This window comes from Candoia aspera, chromosome 1 (assembly GCF_035149785.1).
Source record: "Candoia aspera isolate rCanAsp1 chromosome 1, rCanAsp1.hap2, whole genome shotgun sequence".
NCBI classification, from domain to species: Eukaryota; Metazoa; Chordata; class Lepidosauria; order Squamata; family Boidae; genus Candoia; species Candoia aspera.
This window is the reverse complement of record NC_086153.1, coordinates 272,671,033-272,692,609: the sequence shown is the minus strand read 5'-3', so window position 1 is coordinate 272,692,609 and position 21,577 is coordinate 272,671,033. Positions and strand designations below refer to the sequence as shown.

Below are 21,577 nucleotides of genomic sequence, written 5' to 3'. Positions count from 1 at the left end.
AAAGAGAAGGAAAAGACATCCTTCTTTTGTTAGGGAAATGGCCCATTATATGAAGCAGATTTTATACTCCTTTGTATCATTTAGATTTGGAATCAGGAAAAAAACCCCACTCCATCTCCGTCTATACCTCTGCACTCCTCGAGGGATTGCCAGCTTCTTGCCTAAAAGTCTCTCACTGCAGCAGTCCACTAGCTTCTTCAGAGTGTACAGACATTCACGAAAGGTAGAAAAAAAGGGATAGTGACTAAGAATGCAGAGTGAGGTCAGGGTACTGTTACGAGAACGATGAGTGCCTTTTGCTGATGATTTACTCCGAGGTGATCGATTTGTATCAGGAACAGACTCTGTGCTCTGTGGCTGCAGAGAGTCACTACTCTCTAAACTGTCACTAGCCCTTTCTTCTTGTACAGTAGAAGTATCCCCAGATTTGGGTGCCTTCTGTCCATCTCGGATGCGTTGTCCACCACTGCCTTCACCCTTCTCCTTGGAAATACGCTTCTGGAAGGACCGATAGAAGTTAACGCATATCCCATAGCGGGTGATGCCTGTATCTTTATCTGTGAGCGTGAAGACAAAGGAAGTATCATCTCGCAAGCTCATCCGCTTCTGCCGCACGCTTAAACATCCTTCCGGCTGGCAGAAAAAGACAACATCTGGAGGAAGGGGGAAATCAGTGTGGTCTTCTAGGGGATAACGGCGCAGTAGTTCAGGAGTCTGTGCCACACTATCACTACTTGGTTGCCTACAGAGATACAAATATAAAATTACTGAAATATATATATTACTGAGGTAGAAATGTCACACTGATACAAATCTTTCCAATGGAAATACCACAAATACCATAGGGTTTTTCTCTGTAAATGGGGATTGCAGGTACCATAAGTCTATCCTTGGGTTGCAAAAGGAAGAGGAATGAGTAATCTTCCTGACCAGCAATATGTCAAAGACAGTTTATGGATCCTGAGAAGTTTGGACAGAATAGCCAAAATATACACTCATGACTTGTATACTGATGACACCATAATGACTAAAAAAAATTGGATGTAAGGATAATAGTTGACTGCAGAACATAAATGGAAAATTAGGAAGATTAGCACAAGAAATAAATTTATGATCAATAACGAAACAGGTCCCTTTCTACACCAAGCAAAAAGAGGCGATAGGGAGACTTGAAAGTGTGAAATAACCAGTTTTTTTGCATTAGAGGTCTCCATCAAATTTTAAGAAGATGGACATTATTTTTACCTCAATATAAGAGAGTCAGGATGGGAAAGGACAACTTTCAGTAGAAGAGAATTATGCATAAATCAGTTAAGTGAATCAATAGCTAAACTGAAATTCAAATCAAAGAAGCCAAAACTCACAATGTAAGCTTTTAACTATACCACAGTAATTGCTTGGAAAAGTATTTAAATCACTAGCCATATAGATTATAAATTTCAAATAGTAATTGAACAACTAACTAGAATTGCAATATAAGTTGAATGCATCTCATTGGCTTTCCATAAAACCTTGAAGACCTGGTGGTTCCCCCATGCCTTGGTTTGAGATGGATGGGGCGCCTTGTTGGTTGTGTTTTTGTTTATTTTTTGTAATGCTGTATAGAATGGCCAGATTCCATCTTGTTTTGTTTGGGATTTTTATGATAGTTTATATTGTGAGTTGTCCAGTCAGCTGGAGTTGGGCAGTGTCTAAATTAGAACAAATAAATAAATAAAATACAGCAAATAGTAACACCAATTACAAAAGTCCTGCTAAAAAGTATACAAAGATTTAATTAAGGAGCAAGCTACATGTTACAAAACTATGTAAATTCCTAGCTCTGCTTGTTTTTTTTGTGAAAAGCAACTGTTGGAGGCTTCCATCAGCAATGAAAGAAGGACAGATGGAATGTGGGTGATCTTACTGCCAAACATTTTTCTTCCCTAAAACACCCACTCCCTTTTCTCCACCACAAGATAGAGAAACAGATTCAATATTACTTTTCCTGTATGGTAGGTAGATAAAAGTTTATATCACAACAGTTGGGCTATATGGTATTGCACATTGCTATTGTTGCAAATGCAGGTATTAAAAGGAGAAATGCGCTTGTAGAGTACCTTTCCCCCACACCTTTTCTTCTTGTTTGTGATCATAGATTCCACAGTAACTCACAAATGTGTGACATGCATCTTTTCCCTTTCTTAAATAATCTTATTTAATTCTTATTCCCAAGTGTAGGTTGCATTGGTTACTTTTTAGTAATCAAGTGCTTTAAGAAGTTCAAAGGCCATATTACAATATCTACAGGTTGTTTATAATGATGTTTCTCCAGATTCTCCAGATTGTTCATGTTTTAATCAGAAGAAATGCAGATATCTTGGTATACTAAGCATTCACATCAAGTTGGCTTTTAATAATTAAATGTCAAGCAATATCCAAAGCTTGCAGACATATGTGGGAGGCAACTGAGGTATGGGACACCTGCATCAGGCACTCTTCATTATTCAGTGTAGTGTGTGCATATATGATACTATAGGAGTTGCCTGTTATTTTGGATACTTTGTAGAGATGCTCATTAGTAAACATATATGTTGTTCCCCCTCCCACCTTTCTTTGGGCTGGTGATCAATGGTAGCAGCCATTTACTATTTTCTATACCTCTTTAAAGTTTTCAGAAGTAATGATGTCAGTTTAAAAACAAAGGTGCATCTGACTCACGCCATGGTCTTCTCAATTGCCACATATGCCTGTGAAAGTTGGACATTAAAAAAGGAAGATAGAAGAATTGATGCATTCAAACTGTGGTGTTGGCAAAGATTATTGAAAATACCATGGACTGCCAGAAGAACAAACAAATCAGTCATGAGCACTGACGGTGAGCAGGAAGGGGCCCCTAGCCAGGGGGGAAAATGCATGCGTAGTAGCGAGAATTTGAGCTGTCATTCAAAGAGACACAGAACAGACCCGACTTGACTTTTGGGGTTTATCTGTATGGGTTTTCTCACGCTTCTTCAGTTTGTTAGGATTTTCTGTCTAATGTAGCAGTAATAAAGCACTAGAGACCTATTCCTCGTCTCGGCGTGGTTCCTGCTTGTTAGGACAAATACAACCAGAATGTTCCCTAGAAGTGAAGATAACTAGGCTTAGACTCTCATACTTTGGACACATCGTCAGGAAAGACCGATCGCTTGAAAAGGACATCATGTTTGGTAAAGTCGAGGGCCAGTGCAAAAGAGGAAGACCTTCAATGCGATGGATTGATACAACTACCGCAACAATGGATGCAAACTTTGGAACAGTCAGGCATATGGTGCAAGACCGAACAGCATTTCGTTCTGTTATACATAGGGTCGCCATGAGTTGTAAACGACTCGATGGCAACTAACAACAACAACATACCCCTTTATCAGTCCATCATGATAATATGAATATATTTATCCTAAGCAAGTTATATCTAGGTTGTTGTCACTATACCTGGCTCCAATAATCACAAGGTAATCAAGTAAGCGAGGACAGTTCCTCTTCTTTTGCACCATGGTCTCGCTTCCTTCACTATGTCATTTCAATGAATTCCTCTGTCGTTGGTCCATCTAACATCCAGTAAGCGCTCTAAAGAGAAAGCCTCTGGAAATTGCAACATGAACCTACAAATAAGAAATATTCAATTCAAGATTAAATCCGCATCCATCATTGGTGATGACTTGATAATAAGTAGCAATCTGAGTAATAGGACAGATATGACAGCATCAACCTGACATAAGGAAAATAATGTATTCAAGAGTTTCCCCACCTCTTTTATGTCTATTTGGTAAATATAACAGGAAGAACTATATCCAAGATTGAAAACTGGTTCATTTGATAATTCCTTTACTTTAGAAGTAGAATTCCCTTGAAAACAGAGGCTTCCTCTTCTCAATTATCTGGATATTCCCCAAATTTCTGAAAAGTCCAAACTTTAATCAGAGGTTATATGGTGCAATCTTAGTCCCACGCTTTTTCTAGGCTTGGCATTGGAGATTTCCTCATCTCTTTGCCTGACAAGCCTATTTTGACTTCTGTAGCAAATGGCAAAAGATACATAAGGGGAAGGGTGTTCACAAGTTGACCTTATCTGTATCTTCACAATCTGACCTATGTGTCTGAGTCTCACCTGGCTTATTTTTAGTTAAATGAGTCTCTGCGTTTAAGACACAAAAGGAATTATTTCAGCATTCTGCTTATGTTCAGGAGGACATCATCCAACAAGCGCTCCTGATGAATTTAAATCTCTAATACTGGGTTCACAGCTGCTTCTTCCTTCTGCCTTTGTATTTTAAAAGGACTTAAGGGGCTGAAACGTCTCTTGTGGTAACCATTCATGACAATGTGTATTTTGTGTCTGGAAAGCATCCTAGAGCATTGTGAATTTCTGACATGAGGGGCCTACATTGACAAAACCTTCTGAAAATATCTGCTAGGACATTGCTGAAAACTGGGATAGATAGAACTCCAATGATATTAATCATGCTTATATTCTTAAATAAACTGTGATGAAAATGTACCCAACCTAGTTGTTGAATAGTAACATACACATAGTTGGCTTACTTCACTGCATTACAAACTTCAGCTAAAAATGTTCTTATAACTTGTTAAAATTGTAAGCATTATAATTTTTTAATGTTCAGTATTTTTGTGCTCATAGTTTGCATAGTTTCCTTTTTAATTAATTTTACAATGCTAAAATAATATACAGAAGAAAAATACAGAGACATAAAACAGTATTAATATAATAAAACTTCAAAATCAATGATGACAATAATTTTAAAAGAAAAGGAAAAAACAGGAGGGAGGCATGGAAAATTATATTATAAACAAAACAACAGCAAAATATTTAATCATATTGCTCCAAAGTCTTCTTCCTTGCCCTTTTTTGGAAAACCGAAAGTAATTCAAACATTAAGAAACTGCTGCACAAGTCTTCCTGACTCACACCTAGCAGTAGATGTCAGTTTCACCTAATATTAAACCTAATATTTTACTAGTTAAATATGCATAAATACTTGGGTATAAGGTACACACATCTCCTACACTTTCTAGTTTTAAATATTTTGAAAGAGAATTAATCCCCTGGAGATTTGCAAGGTAAAAACTGTTCCAGGACTAGGCTCTGTTTTAAATTTTGTTTTGTTTAATCTTTGTTTTAATTTTTATAGGTGATTTTATTATTTATTGTTTTACCAAATTGTTCTTACTGAAGGGGATACTGGTTTGGGTTTCTCTAGGAGAAAGAACAATATCAATAATTAATAATGATAATATTAAGCTTCACTGTGCATCGAAAGGAAAAGGGAGAGGGCAAGGAGGAGAAATACAGTCAACTTCCTAAATAGAGAAAGGTGTCTAGCCAAGAATATTTAAATGCATACTCTCATTAGGCTTGGAATGGATGCAGACGAACTAGGTTTAGGCATGGGGTCTTAAAATGTCATCAGAGAGGACTCTGAAGAGAGGAGTGGGAGAAATGGAAGTACTGTAATGGCTGGCAATTAAATGGATCTAGACAGTATTGACTAATTAAAAACAACTGTTTAGGAAGGCTGGTTGATAGACTGGGCAGTATTATGCTACTGAAAAATTATTGTTGGTTTGAGGAAATCATATATGAGCTGGGCATGATTTGGAGAATAGTGCTGAAGACCAGAAGAGCACAAGGAGCCATAGAGATTTGTCTACACAACACAGAAAGCTTTCAATGGAGATGGTGAGAGAATAAAAGAAGATCAAAGATTTTACCAACCAGAAAAAAGCCAGCTGCCTACAAAACTAAGAAAAAAAAATTGTCACCAATCTCTGTAAGTCCTCCTTTAGCTTCTTTAAGCTTGCATCATAATATGCAAATATGTATATTTAGAATAGCCAGGCTGGGAAAGAAATAAATGTTCTCAAATCACAGTTTAAACAGCTTATCAGCCAAGCTTAGGAGGAAAGAGGATCACAGTGGAATGCAATGCAATTAATTTAAAAAGCAAACAAAGCTAAGAAAATAAAACAAATAGTGCTTCTCATTTTAATATGCTTCTTAATAAAGGAATTTTAAAAACCTTTAATGGTGTTTTGCACTGAATTTCTATCAAATCCTAAGATGATACAGGGTGCTCTAGTCACAAGGACAAAATAACATAGGCTTTAGGATATTCAGATGCTTTTTGAATTGGAAGGCACAATCACATTTAGATAGCCTTTAAGCACTCACTGATTCTCTGATTCTCCATTCAGTCCGTTGATATACTGTACTGCCCTGTGTAATTAAGATGCTATAACTCAAAAGTATACCATATGATTTCCAATACCAATATTCGATTAACATGCATTCACACCCTCAGCGTGTTTATCAATTCCTTTTAACTACTGTACGTTTTTATTTTACATAGGAAGTTCCAAATAACATAGAGAAGTGTGTATAATAAAGTGGAAACAAGATCTTTATGCTCTTTAACTATTTCTTCAGATCACATTTGTTATATTTCTTATATATTTGGTGTTGGACAAGTGCACTGAGGTTCACCAGCAAAGATCTGAATGCTAGCAAGGCTGCAAAGTGGGTTATTACTGTTCATGTGGAACTAATTTCCTTTGAATTTCATCTACTTATTTATTACTTCAATTTATATAGCCACCCATCTCAAATATATTACTCTGGGCAGCATACAACCATTAAAAACAAGACAAAAGGCTATGATAACCCAATCACAGTGCGTGATGGGTTGATGCTCCTACTCATAGAACACCACCATAGTCTGGTTTAGTTAACTTTTCTAACATCTGTGCAACTTGCCACATTGCATCCTGTCTGCATCTAGTGCTTACCTTAATTTCCCCTCTGTTTTCACTCTTTCAGATAGTCTTTCATGGATTAAAGATGCACTTCTTTATTTCTCCCAGTTTCTACTGGGAGTTGCCTCTTCTCTATCTGTCTGAATGTGCATTTCCATCCCTCTACTTTTTTCCTTTGCATGTTATAGCTAAGTTGAATTCACCTTTTCTTTCATTACAGATAAGCCATAATTTTTATCTGTAAATGTACCGGCAATAATTTGTGGTCCCTTAATAATTACTTTAAATTGAACTCTGGATCTTTTTGTGGTTAATTATTTCAGTCATAAAAGTCCTCCTTTTAAACCAGAGACAAACAATACTGTACATCTTTCACTAGGGTACTTGAGATACTATTATACATCAAAATTTCTTATCCAATTCCTTCTGTTATACAACTGTTCCACCTGAAACAAATGTCCTTTATTATATAGAGACAATTTACTAAAAAAGTTTATTATTTGTCATATAACTTGTAGCTCCAGATTCAGTCCACTAACATTGTGAACAATTCCCCTTGTGTATCTTAAAAATTCCATTTCACCATTAGGCCCTTGGCTTTTTATGTACTTGTGAATGCTACTTTCCATACTGAATATTGCCACTCTCTGTAACATCCAAATTAAGTTGTAGCTATGTAAATGAATTACAGAATACCAAGTTTTGGAGGTTTAAAAAAAGGGCACAGATGTCTCATCTCATCATCTGTGTCTTTTAAAATATCTTGCCCTGCCTTTATAGCATTTTATCAATATGTGCACTTCCCCGAAAGTATCAGCTCTAGTTCTTTAATATTTTAAAATGATTCTACAGTACAACATTGTGTATTCCTGCATTCCTCAACACCCATGCATACACATGCATTTGACTAATATTTTCATACACAGTATAGTTTATGCCTTCTTACAGACCATTCTAGAGAAAAATATACTATTACAGTATTTCAGTCAGCAAATGGTCTGGTCATTCAATTACTATACATATAAAGCTGGGTAACAGGAACCTCTGGTAATCTGATTCAGATCAGTCTCCATAGCAACTTAGCTTCTAGTCCCTAGATCATGGCACATTAGGACTATTTATAGAAGAACTTCACTCCCCCCATGCATAAACCTATCTATGAGCATCACCTGCACTACAAATAAGATTCACCTAAGTATATCTTTCTTGAGCCAACAATTTACTATCACTTTTGTGGCACCTCTGATACTGCAACTTTCTAACCATTAGGGCTTTTTCCATATATGACAGACACTATCAGCTTTTCTTCACATTTGAGCTAGATTATTGATCAAATGTGTATTAACCCACAATCTACTGCTTTCGTACCACACCTATATACGATCTGATCTCCCAGTACTCCTATACAATTTTATTAAAATTGCCTTCCAGGTAAAAGGTAAGTTAGAAAACTTCCTTCAAAACAGTCCATATGCAAAGGCCACAATAAATAAATCAGATTATGTATCTTCCTAATTTAACTGTATCTATATGTGCAGCTATATGTGCAGAATAGAATGAGGACCAAATCTGGTACCTTAATAATTTCTAGGAACGTTATTTAAAACACCCAAGGTGACATTTCCAAGGAACAAAACAGGAATTAGTTTGAGGTATTTAAATAGTGTAGAATATGTAATAGCTGTTAAGCTATCCTGAGAAACAGGGATACAATGCTGTCATGAGTAAGGATGGCGAGCAGGGGGCTCCCATCCAGACTGTCAAGCGCATGCGTAGCACTGAGGAACTGTTCAGCCATTCAAAGAGACACAGATCGGGACCGCCTTAACCCTTGGGGGTTATATGTCTGGGTTTTTCCCACGCTTCTTCAGTTTGTTAGGATTCCTGTTAAGTACTAGTAATAAATATTAGAGACCAGTTCCTCGTCTCAGTGTGTTTCCTGGTTGTTAGGACAAATGCAGTTACAGGTAGTCCTCACTTAATGATCCTAAATGGGGCGGGAATTTCCATCACTAAGCAAAGAGGTCATTAGGCGAAACAGCACATGACCACACTGCTTAGCGACAGCAGTTTCAGTAGTCCCAGCTGCAGTCATTAGGCAAGGACTGCACTGTCATTAGGCGAGGACCTCACACTTCTCCTGCCCTGCCATACTCACCTCCACTTCAGCTCCCACCACCACCTATCTCTCCCCATCTCTGCCCTTTTGGCCCTGAACTCCACCACTGCTGCCTACCCTTGCCACCCCACAACGCCCCCAGCTGACCTTCACTGTCTTCTTCCTCCCATTGCTGACAAATTGTGCTGAGCCAAGGCAGCTACTGGCCCTTTGCGAGGCCGCACAAGGCCTCCCCAAGGCTTCCAAAACACCATGTGAGGCCTACCTGCCATGTGAGGTTTCCCTGGGGAGGACTCCTCAGTGAAGACTTCCACGGCATCAGGGAGGCCTCTGCTTTAATGCTCTGCTTTAAATGATCTGCTTTAAAGCTTTAATGGCCACTGGAATATAACCACCACTTGTAATAAAAAAAAACAAATTAAGGAGCACTTTCATGTTTTCCAGGTTTCACACATTATATGGATTAGACAGGATCGACAGGAGCTATTATATTGAGAAACAATGCTGAAATATTTGTAAAATTTGGTCTGCTCAATTTGTTGCCCATCAATTCACCAATTATATTTCTTATAATAACTTTGGAAGATTTTTAAATAATTAATTTCAAAATCTTCCTCCTGACAGAATACTGCAAACCTTCTAAGAGCTTGGTGTAAGCCAATTTCAATAGAAGAATCACCTTATCGTTCACACATAGCAGAGCTGGGACAGGCTCCTTTGAAATAGCTATATACCACTTTATCTTCAAGGAGTTCCTCAAGAGGAGGCTAATGCCTGAAAAAATGTGCATGTCACAAAGTACTTGGGGGAGGGAGAGCAATATCCTTCATGCTCCACACTTTGAAACAGCAAACTAGTCAAGTACTCTACATATATTTGTACATTCTATCTACTACACTACACCACAGAGAGTGAGCATAGTGGTTCTGTGATACATCTGGTAATATAAAAAAACCATTTTGCCATCCAAAATTAGTGTTACGTATGCATTTATTTATCAATCATCACATGTTCATATTCATGTACCAGCCATCTTAGAAAGTAATAGTTTATCAACAGAATAGACACATTTATCCAGGTTAAATGAGTATCTACCCATATTGACTGAAACACAGTCAAGCTCCAGTATTTTCTCTCTAAAATGTATGTGCAGATATCTGACCAACAGAAAATTACCTTCCCTTGTTCTAAGTAATTTCTAGTTAAAACTGCAGTGTGAATGACAAACGAATACAGCTAGTCTTCCAATACTTCTCTTACTTCCCAACACCATCTATGTACCAACATTCCAACCTGTCTCACTCTTTTCAATGTGAGCCTGAGCACCATTCCAGGATAATAAAAGTTGAAATAACTTGTGAGACAGTTGAGAGATAACCACAAAATTCCTCTACAAATAAAAATTTTATTAGAAAACAGAATAAAGATTTCTTTACAGTAAAGGAATTTCAATTCTCTTTTCTTATTTCTAGAAACTATCTTAATATTTTGTTTTCTAATTCTAATATTCTGTCTTACCTTGGCTACTTTCTATAGTCTTATCTTACACTGACCATGCCATTGTTTTAAATGTTGCTGTATGTTTTTCAGCTGAATGCTTTGATTTTTCCATTTGTGTCTGATTCTTTTGATTCTTTTGATATATGCCCCCAGTCTCTACTGACCCACAGTCACTGGCATAACCTCTAATCAACTAGGTACTCAGTGGACGGTTAATGTCCCTGAAGCAGGTCTCTTCTATTAGGCTTCAGTAGCCGTTTGGGGGCTTCATTTGGGTGGTGGCGACCACCCTGGTCTACCTTCCATACCACTTTGTCTTGCCAACACCTGGGCTTCAAAGAGGCTAGCACTTGCCAACGCTAAGTTTCCTTGTTGCCTGTGGGCTGCTCCAGATCTGACAGTGCTGGAGCCACAAGTATTTTGTTTCTTTGACATACATTTTTTGCTTGGAGGGGTCTTTGTGTTCATAAAAAGTAAGGGTTGGAAAGGATCATGGAGATCATCATCTAGTTTAACCTCCTGCCCAGTGTAGGAATCCGCTACTACAGCATCCCTGACAGATGGCTGTCATTTAAACAAATACCCCCAGTGAAGAATAGCCTACCACTTCCCACAAAAATATTTTCCATTGTTGAACAGCTCTTACTGTTAGGAAACGCTTCCTGATTTTCAACCAAAATCTGTATCCTTTTAATTTAAGCCACTGTTCCTAATCCTTTCTTCTGGAACAACTCTAAACAATTCTGCCCCATTTTCTACTTGACAGCCATTCCAATGCTTGAAGACAGCTGTTCTGTCTCCCCAGCTTCTCATCTCCGAATTAAACAATCCCAATGCCTCCAACTATTTTTCATATGTTTTTCTCTCCTGGTACCCTATTGTCATGAGTGCCGTTGAGCTGAAGACATCAGCGCAATGGCACACATGACAATAACGAGGAAACAGGGGAAGGGGCTCAAGATAAGCAGCCATCAACTCACAAAGAAGAAAGAAGAAGATACAATGGCTAAGCGGATCGCGAGGCACACCCAAGCTGTTAGCGCTAGCGCAACGGAGATCGCCCAGCTGACAGCAATCACCGGATGAATAAGGAAACCGATGATGGGTGATCCCGGAGCGCCAGCGGGGCCTCGCAACCCCTCACCTACCGGCAAGACAGCATGTTGGACAAAGGGGGGATGACGTAACCCTGAGTGAGGGGGCGCTGACCGGCGCGGGGTATTTAAACCCCGCACCGGCGCGCTCCTGTCACTCTCAGCTTTTTTCTACAACTGGCACTACGCTATGAATAAACCAGAGCCGCTTCAACTTCCAGCTGAAGTTCATGCCGGGTAAAAAGAACTTCCTGGCTGACGCCCTTTCCCGACTGCCCCAAGACGAAGAGCCCGCCCCAGACACGATTGGGACGGTCCTATCCGCTTCCCAACTGGGGATGGCTGTGACCACCCGGAGCGGCGCTCGGAGGCAGCACGACTCTACGGCGCAACCGACGGCGGGACAACCAGTGACCAGACGACGCCAACCGCAACTACCAGGGGGGATACGCACGGACCTCACCGCCGCCCTCAAAACCGACCCCTGGTTCCTGGCAAACCCCGACAAGGTAACGATGGCACAGGACCTGGCATGGGGGGAAGGCAGAATCTATGTCCCGGACTCGCAACGCCAAGCGATCTTGCATAGATCCCACGACACCAAGCAAGCGGGACACTTTGGGTTCCTTAAGACCCTGCACCTAACAAGGCGTCAATTCTGGTGGCCCGCGCTAAGACGGGACGTGAAAGCCTACGTAGCGTCCTGCCCAACGTGCACCAGAGCCAAACGGGCACCAGGCAAGCCCTCGGGACTTTTACAACAGGTGGCGGAACCCTCCCGCCCATGGGAGGAAATCTCCATGGATTTTATAGTAGACCTCCCACCCAGCCAGAAGAAAACGGCCATTTGGGTGGTGAAAGACTACTTTTCGAAACAGGCCCACTTCATCCCCTGCACATCGGTCCCGTCCGCACAACAACTAGCCAAACTCTTCCTCATCCACGTGTACAGGTTACACGGATGTCCCGCACGTGTGGTGACCGACAGGGGCACACAATTCACTTCTAAATTCTGGCGGGCCTTCCTAAAGCTGACGGGGACCCAACAGGCCCTATCCACGGCCTGGTACCCCCAGACGGACGGAGCCACAGAGGTCCTCAATGCCACCCTAGAACAATTCATACGCTCATACACCAACTACCATCAAGACGACTGGGCCGAACTGCTCCCGTTCGCCGAAGTCGCATACAACAACGCCGTCCACACGAGCACGGGGAAAACTCCGTTCGAGGTAGTCTCGGGGCGCAACTTCGTCCCCATACCGGAGCTACCACAACCCCCGGGACCCCAGGTGGACGCTAGTGACTGGGGACGGAAGATTGCGGAATCGTGGCCAATAATCACGGCAGCGCTGAAGGAAGCACAGGCGGCCTACAAAGAGCAGGCCGACAAGCACCGGTGCCAACAACCGACGTTCCAGGCTGGGGATATGGTCTACCTATCCACCAAATTCCTAAAGTCGCCCCAACCCTCGAAAAAACTGGGGCCTAAGTACATCAGGCCGTTCCGAGTCACACAGATAGTGAACCCGGTGGCAATACGCTTGGACCTGCCACACAACCTACGGAGACTCCACCCGGTATTCCACACCAGCCTCCTGAAACCGGCAACTACCTCTCGATGGCACCCAAGCACGCCACTGCCCTCACCGGTGATGATCGACAGCCAACATCACTTCGAAGTAAGGGACATACTCGACTCCCGCAGGCAACGGGGAACTTTACACTATTTGGTCAGGTGGAAACACTTCCCCCACCCAGAATGGGTGGCGGCGCACAACGTTAACGCGCCTGACCTGACCCGGGCTTTTCACCGGGCGTACCCCGACAAGCCTAAGGCGAGACAAGCAAACCGGCACCTGCATACCCCCTCCCCCGCGGCCCCCCCCGCCTACCATGCCCCAAGGGAAAGGGCCCCCCCAAGCCCGCGACTTGGGTGGACCTCCCCCCCCGGGACTCACCCCCCCCGCCCTGGGCCCACGGGGGAGTGGCAATCAAGTAAACAGTGCATACCTGGGGGCAACGCCCAGGAGCACACATAACAAAGGCGACGCACTTAGAATAAAAATAAGGGCCCTACCTGGAGCTGATAAGCACCCGACCAGCCACGCCTCTCTCCTCGCCGAACTGAGCCAAACAAGCAGGGTGTGGCCGGGGCATGCGCACTGGGAACACACCCTAGATGGACACGTGGTAGAGGGCGGAACAAAGGGAGGGGCGAAAACACTCCGGCGGGAAATTCAAAAAAAAAAAAAAAACCATTTTGACAGCTCTCCTGGTAAAAAACCGGGAAGCCAGGGGGGGGCACTATTCGGACAGGGGGCAGTATGTCATGAGTGCCGTTGAGCTGAAGACATCAGCGCAATGGCACACATGACAATAACAAGGAAACAGGGGAAGGGGCTCAAGATAAGCAGCCATCAACTCACAAAGAAGAAAGAAGAAGATACAATGGCTAAGCGGATCGCGAGGCACACCCAAGCTGTTAGCGCTAGCGCAACGGAGATCGCCCAGCTGACAGCAATCACCGGATGAATAAGGAAACCGATGATGGGCGATCCCGGAGCGCCAGCGGGGCCTCGCAACCCCTCACCTACCGGCAAGACAGCATGTTGGACAAAGGGGGGGTGACGTAACCCTGAGTGAGGGGGCGCTGACCGGCACGGGGTATTTAAACCCCGCACCGGCGCGCTCCTGTCACTCTCAGCTTTTTTCTACAACTGGCACTACGCTATGAATAAACCAGAGCCTGCTTCAACTGAACCAGTGTCTGTGTATTACTCGGCGGTAGGCAGTGCATGACACCTATAATCTTGATTGCTGTCCTCTGAAAATGCTCTACTTTGTCAATATCCTGCCTAAAATACAGTGCCTTGAACTATACACAATATTCTAGGTGTGAATTACTTCTCTTGAGTTTGACACTATATTTCCATTGATAAGCCTAGGACTGCATTTGGGGGCTTTTTTTGCCAAACCCCAAATGCATCATACTGCCAAACAAACAAACCACTGAGCTCATGTTCAGCTTGGTGATCCACCAAGACACTCAAATGTGATACAAAGAGGATAGATATCACCAAACTTACCAACCACTGTGTTTATACAACTACCCAATCCTTTTGGTCCAGGGGTTGCATTTGGAATTAGAGAACATGATACCTGCAGCATAGTTTCTTCAGCAGCGGCCGTTCAGATAAATTTCACCTTCCCTTCCAACACTTTCTATAGCTATCTCACACTCATTGGTACAGACAAAACATAGCAAATTGAGCATATCCCCCCAGCCAAAACATGTATCCCCAATTATGAGAAAAGTTGTTGCAGTTTTGTTTTTATCTTGCAGCAGAAAAAGAATTAACAGTAGGAACAATTGACTTGGAAGCAGCTTCTTTTATCAAAGTGAATCCCTTAATAGGGATTAGAAATATAACAACATTTCTTAAAACATTCATTTAACTGGATCATGAATGCTTAACCAATGAAAGAAATTGATTTATGTTTGAAACTACTCACATCAAATCCAGGAATATACTAACATGTGTAAGGTAATAAACTTGATTCAATAAAGGAAACTTTCAGTTTTCTGCAGTCTATGAAAAAGATAAATTATAAAAATGAATCAGAGGCAAATGTCAGGCTCCCTAGGCTGAAAAGCTACTAAGATACTCAGCATGGCACAGCTAGGTAAGAATTTTTATTGATGAAAAATAAGGAAGATTTTTTATTGATGAAAAGTTGATGAAGCCATTTTAAACAATTGTCTTCAATGAACGTGAAATAGAAACCCTTCTTATTTTAAGAGTTGAAGCTGATGAGGTGGAAATGTCTGAGAAAGTTGTTTAGTAAACAAGGGACAGATAGCAAAAATCCTTAAGGCTGGGCTGTAGTCACAGAGCCATGGACTTGGAAAGGTTGGAGGAAGAGACTCAGGATTCATACCTTAGGAGTAATATATGTAAGAGGTAAAATTCCTGGGTGTTGTCAGGTGGAAAACTTTTTATATGTATGGCCTCCTAATTCTATGCAATACATCTATTTACCTAACCTTCTTGAGTCTGTTTAAGAATAAACAGACTCAAGGCCAGAGTGGGAAGAAAGTCTAATTGCTCTACCTGATACAGTCTTGGCACTTAAATAATTATCAATGTGAGTATATTTCTTTTCCCAATTTTTCATTATTAGGCTGCAAGTGGAGATAACTGGGTTTAACTTCAGAAATCTCCATTGTGCAGATGGACAAGGAGGGGCAGGTGGAGGGAGAAGGGAATGAAAATGGAAGGGCATCTCCTCTTCCTATTCACACTCGCTCACAGCTTCTTGAGTCTTCCATCAATATCCAAGCACACCTGATTAATTCAGTTATTGATACTGGGGTGCCTTGACAAACTAGTTCATCATATATTTCATTAGACAGTCCTTCCTTAAACTATTCAGTTGTGTCTCTCATTCTAGTCAACTTTCTGATCCAGCAGCTAAATTCTGTTACACACTCCCACACCAAATACTTTCCCTATTGAAGTTGGCAGATCTCACAGTTGACTGTCAGCTACCTGAGAGGATCCTTGAAATTAGCTCTCAGGTATGCCAGAAAATTAGTGTAATTATCCAAATGTGAGTAATTAGGGGTTTCCACTTTGCAGCTCCCTCAATCATTAGGCTTATCAAGAAACCAGAACAGGCTTGATTGGTTGGGAAGTCTTCTCTCAGGAAGATACACAGTTCACTTTGAGCAAGGAAGGCAGTAAATTTGCTTGGTTCCCCATTTAGCAATGAAGTAGTAATATTGATGGTTAACACTGTTCCATCTGCTGGATAACTGGTTCATGATGAGAGTTATCTGGTCTTGCATCACCTATATCTGCAGCATTATTTTTCAACATTCTTCCAGCATTTATTACTGCTTTCTCAGAAACTAATATTCAGAACATTCATTTTTAATTTGATGTATCACCATTACTCAGTTTTATCCCAAGCATGCTCATGCTATTGTATGTAAGCCTGGATTTCTATCCTGCAAGCTGATATACTATTGCCCGTATCCCACTAACTAGGAGATACATGCAGAAAAAAGGAAATGTAATTTTATGGTGCATACTCAAGACCCTAAAGAGCACATTAAGATGTATTCAGGAAAACTAAGTAAATAATTTTATATAAAGTATCATAGCATTTATAATTATGTCCAAACTGAGGAGGAATGAAGGCAATATGCCTTTGTTCCTCTTTCTCTTTCTTGATTCAGGGAAGAGGTTGTTACCCACTCAGAATATAAAAAGGAATGCCCATATGTTCTTCTTCTGCAATATTTTGGGAATGTCCATTCCTGTTCCCAGGCTCAGAGAATTCCATTACAGCATGCCTGTTGAAAAGAACTGCATACCATATTTTCCTGAAGGAAAGATGAGGGTTTTTTCCCCCCAAAAATAATTTTCTATGAATCAGGAAGGGAGGTCTATTTAAATTCACTGAAAATATGCAATAGAGGAAGATGCTGAAAGTGACTGATTAGGCAAAATGTTCACACTGGTTGCAAGGGAGGAACTGGAGAAGCAAAATGGATGACAAGCACACCATCCCTGCCCTCTTGTCATTCTATATCAGGTGTTTGAATGCTTGCAGTGGAAGGCCTGTTCTGTCTACAAAAACTCTCCATATAAATAAGAACCCTGGAAAATCAGGATCTTCAACTGGTGGAACAACTCCATAGATAGAATGGCTCTTCATTTCAGACACTTGCCAAGAAGCAGCAATCTTTATTGCAGTCATTAACCAGCACATAGACACTTGTCTTATAGACATGGAAAGAAATGAAAAGAAAGCAGGGATAGCATGCTCCCTGAAGAGAAGGCGGGTTTAGCAAGTTGATCAAACAGAAGCCATAAGCATACTAACCTAGAAATAAGAATTATTGAATACAGTGGGATTTATTATACAATAAATATGGAAAGGTTTCCAAGTACTATAGCCCAGCACAAAGGCATCAACTGATTCATTTCTTTGCTGTAAACAGAAAGAAAAAAACTCAATATCCTAAGGATCTCTTCCCCAATTTCCACCCTGATTTACATGGGCAATCCAGCTAAATAGATCCATTTCCAGAAAAGCAGCAGTTTATGCATGTGTAGCTAGGAGTAAAAGCCACTGAATTCAGTGGGACATAGTTCAAAATAAGGTTTATTTTTCCAGAGTTCCAGTCCACGGTTCTGCACTCTTGCTCTTTGAATTTGTCGAGAATGGTTTTATATAAGAAAATGGTTTGAGTCTATGTATTAAATAAGGTATTAATTAACTTTAGAAATGGAACATCTTATTTTACAAGCAAGTAATTTTAATCAATATTCATTAATTTTAATTAATTTCAATTCAATTTCATTTTTTGTTCTAGGACTATTTTTTGGATTGTGATCTCTTCCCATTGTTTATTAAATGCAAACATATATGCACACATACATGTATGCATGCCAGATGCTGTGTGAGGGGAAAAATCAAAATTTGTTTAATTGGGATTGGGTAATCTTAATTAATACAGTAGGGAACTAGGCAGTTGTGCGTTTATAATACTTTATTATTCTTCCTTTGGGGGAGGGGTGGCTTAAATCTTGAGTCATCTTCCTTTCTGATGAAAACTGTACGTATCATAGACAACTTACTCTGCCTCAAATTATTCCTATCTTGCCTTGCCTCTATCACCAAGATAGGCTATCTACTATCTCTAGACGGCTTCAGACAGCATAATCAATAACAAGGGCTTGTGGGACTTGGTAAAATCTTAAGCAGGATTCATCCTAATACTTGGAGAAATAAGTGCTTAGGCTGTAGATGGCTTTAAAAGCAATGACTACCATCTTAAATTTAGATTGGAAGCATAATAGTAACCAGTACAGTTAATTAATATTAGCCTTATATCCTCCCTCTTTCTCATTTATCTGTGCAAAACGCAACAGGGCTGCATTTTACCCAAGATGAAATTCAGAAGATCTTTCAATAGCAGCTCTCACTATTGCAGAGAGATTACAAAGGTATCTATAAACAGCCCTAAGCAAGATCCACACTGGAGCCCTTTCAGATGTAAGGCAGAAGCCAATTTCATCAATTAACTTTATTTTAATTCACCATAGTCAGTTTCATTCCATTCTAACCACTTTCATAACGCCTACACAAAACTCCCAACTTGATTTTCCTTGCTTATATTCTTTAGCCTGTAGCTCAGAACTGAAACTATTTCAAGTTTGAAACACATTGTACTGGCACTATACAGAAACTATAATTGCCCTCAAAATAATCATAAAACAGTACAAGAAGAAATGAATTTTGAGGCAAACAGTATAATGAGGATAGGCTGAAGTATATATTGTGTTCCAAGTATATTCCATTGGTGGGATATAATAGCCGGATAAATCCACCCATTAGTCTCCAGGAAAAGGCATATCAGCTGACATATAAGCAGTAACTGATAAAAACAATTACTTAATACAGCCAAATCAGAGATAAGAAGTGGTGACTTGTCAGCAGACTACTGTCTTTTGAACAATTATTTCATTTAGAGGGATTTTATGGAACAATTCTTTGGTCTATTCAGAAGCATTTATAGCGCAGCAACTTCTGTGTATCATATACATTTTGCAAAAGTTCTATAATTCACATAAAAATACATATGCCACTGGTCTCTATATCACTTATATCACCTAAAATTTCTTCATGAGAAGTAACCCTTCCATAATAGCTCTGTCCTGATGATTTCCATTTCCACAGAACTCACAGCAAAGATTCTGGAGTCTTTTGCCAATTTACTGATTAATATTTATCTAAATATTGAACTGAACAGAATTTATAAACCGGAGCTTGCTAAAAGTGTAGCCCACCACATGTTAAAACAAATACATTCAAAGCATTTTTCTTCAGAGAAAGTCAAGATGTGTCATTAATTTAAACACAAAAACCAAATGGGAAGAAAGGACATATGAACTACAATTAAAGCACATCCTATAAAGAAAATATATTCTCATGACATTCCTGCTGAGAAAAGAATCCTTAAATATATATAAATATATATGATTGTTTTTTTAAAAATATTTTGTGTTGAGCACATTTACCTCAATTAAAAGAATGTATATAACACCTAAATCAGCTGTTTCAAGCAAATGATCTGACTGAAAACATGCAACCAGCTAAAAACAGCCTATATAGGACAAACTAAAACAAACTAAAAAAATCTTAGTAAAGTGCAAGGCAGTTTGGAAATGGCGAGAGCAGCTAATCTCTTAATTGGAAATGGGATTATAAAAGCTATACAGTATGTAGGCCAAAATGTTTTTCCTTGCCTGTCTCTTCCTTGCCGATAAAGGAATTGAAAGGGCCTATTTGTATCTCATTTATACAGTAGCTTCGCATATTTATACGTGTGATTTTCCATATTTTGTGTAATTCTGCATAACTTCAAACATACAGCATATAACAACATCTAAAATGTTCATGTAATGATATTCACAAGAGTGATGGGTTTCCTGATACATAATCGTCTGCTACTATGTAAATGCAGAACTTAACTTGTATTTATAGCTGCATATAAAATACACAAATGCTCAGATATTAAAATAAATCAAACATTGCAAAGCAGCACCAGTGTGCATTTGTATTACAACAGTTAGTGTAAATAAGACATGAAAATCCATTCCTAATTTTTTTCTCCATCCCTTATACAGTAATTTCATCAGGGGGGTGAGGGGGGTTAGAAAAGTGAGATAGATAGTTAATTAGCATTTTTAAACTATACATAAATGTATATCTTTTGATTGAAGCAGGTAAATAAATAAATAGATAGATAGATAGATAATTCTTTCCAGGATATCTTCTCTACTTACGAAGATAGCAATGGAAATTTAAAATACGCAAGTCATACACTAAATATTAAGAATGCAAACACTGAACTCCTGTGCTATTATTTATTATTTTAAGGCAACAACTCAACAAATCAAGGTTTTGATTTGAACCTGTAAAATTTGAATCTATTGATACTCCAGAAAGGCTATCTTTAAAGATATTCAAAATGACTGCCTCACAGTTGTGGAAAACCTATTAAAGATTCACCAATGTTCCAGGATCTAAGAATTTCCATAGTGGATATTATGCACTTTTGAGGGTTTCATCACTTATTTCATAACTGAATGTTATTAATGAAGAATAAAATGGAACAGAAAATTGAATGCCAATGTAAGTTTCATAGATGCAAATCAAAAGACAAATGTATATGTTTTAACAAGATAATATCCTTTTATAGTTTGGCACCCATAAATATTTTACACAGGAAAGAAAGCAGAATATATTCTAGCACATATTGTATTATTCAGTTACATTACAAATATAACACCACAAATGATTCATATGTAAAAAATATTCTTAAGCTAATAGGGAATATATTATTTTTTTATAATTTATTTTGATAAATAAGATTTATCACTCTAATTTTTCCAGACAGACTTTGCTAAAAAATTACATGTATGCTGGAATCTGTAGATGCAAGATTAATAACTAAATCCTACAGAGGTTCTACTCAGAAGTTGACTGGAAGTACTAGTCTAAATATTTTTAACTGCTCAAACATCTTATTCTAAAAATCACTCAATAATAATATAGTAGAAGCATTTGTTTTCTAGTGAAGTTATTTATGACAAGCTTTTAAAAAGCCTACCATAGTTCCAGATCCAGTAATTATTTATGTCAAATAACTTTATATGACACTTCCAAGAAAAGTGAAATATATTGATGCAACTATATGCATGCTAGAGACCTAGTTCTCTGTGCCTCAGTTCAGGACTAACTTATCAATAGCATTTACTTTCAAATACATTTCCTCCTCTTCCAGATTGCTGTAGCTGTGAGAAAACATCCATCATTCCATGTTAAACATTCTGCAATTTTCCAGCTGTACAAACTGCAGCCCACAAATGCAAATGAGATCATTCACCCAAATTTTCTGCATGGAATAGAACAGAAATACATTAACCAGTTTTTCAGGTTCCTAAATATGAAACCTCAGGGACCTCTGGAATAACATAAAACCTTCCAA

The 21,577-nt window shown here is 39.5% G+C and overlaps 1 protein-coding gene across 17 annotated transcripts in view; it reads right to left on the bottom strand.

Moving 5' to 3' along the window:
* Positions 1-21,577, bottom strand: part of MADD (MAP kinase activating death domain) — a 112,811-nt gene that overhangs the window by 90,280 nt on the left and 954 nt on the right. For all 17 annotated transcript variants that reach the window (XM_063289709.1, XM_063289712.1, XM_063289710.1 and 14 more), the window contains exons 2-3: positions 3,457-3,626; positions 128-742 (exon numbers count right to left, since the gene is read on the bottom strand). In XM_063289709.1, the coding sequence (XP_063145779.1) occupies positions 128-742; positions 3,457-3,518 (677 nt within the window). In that variant the 5' untranslated portion in view covers positions 3,519-3,626. The remainder of the gene's footprint in view (positions 1-127; positions 743-3,456; positions 3,627-21,577) is intronic.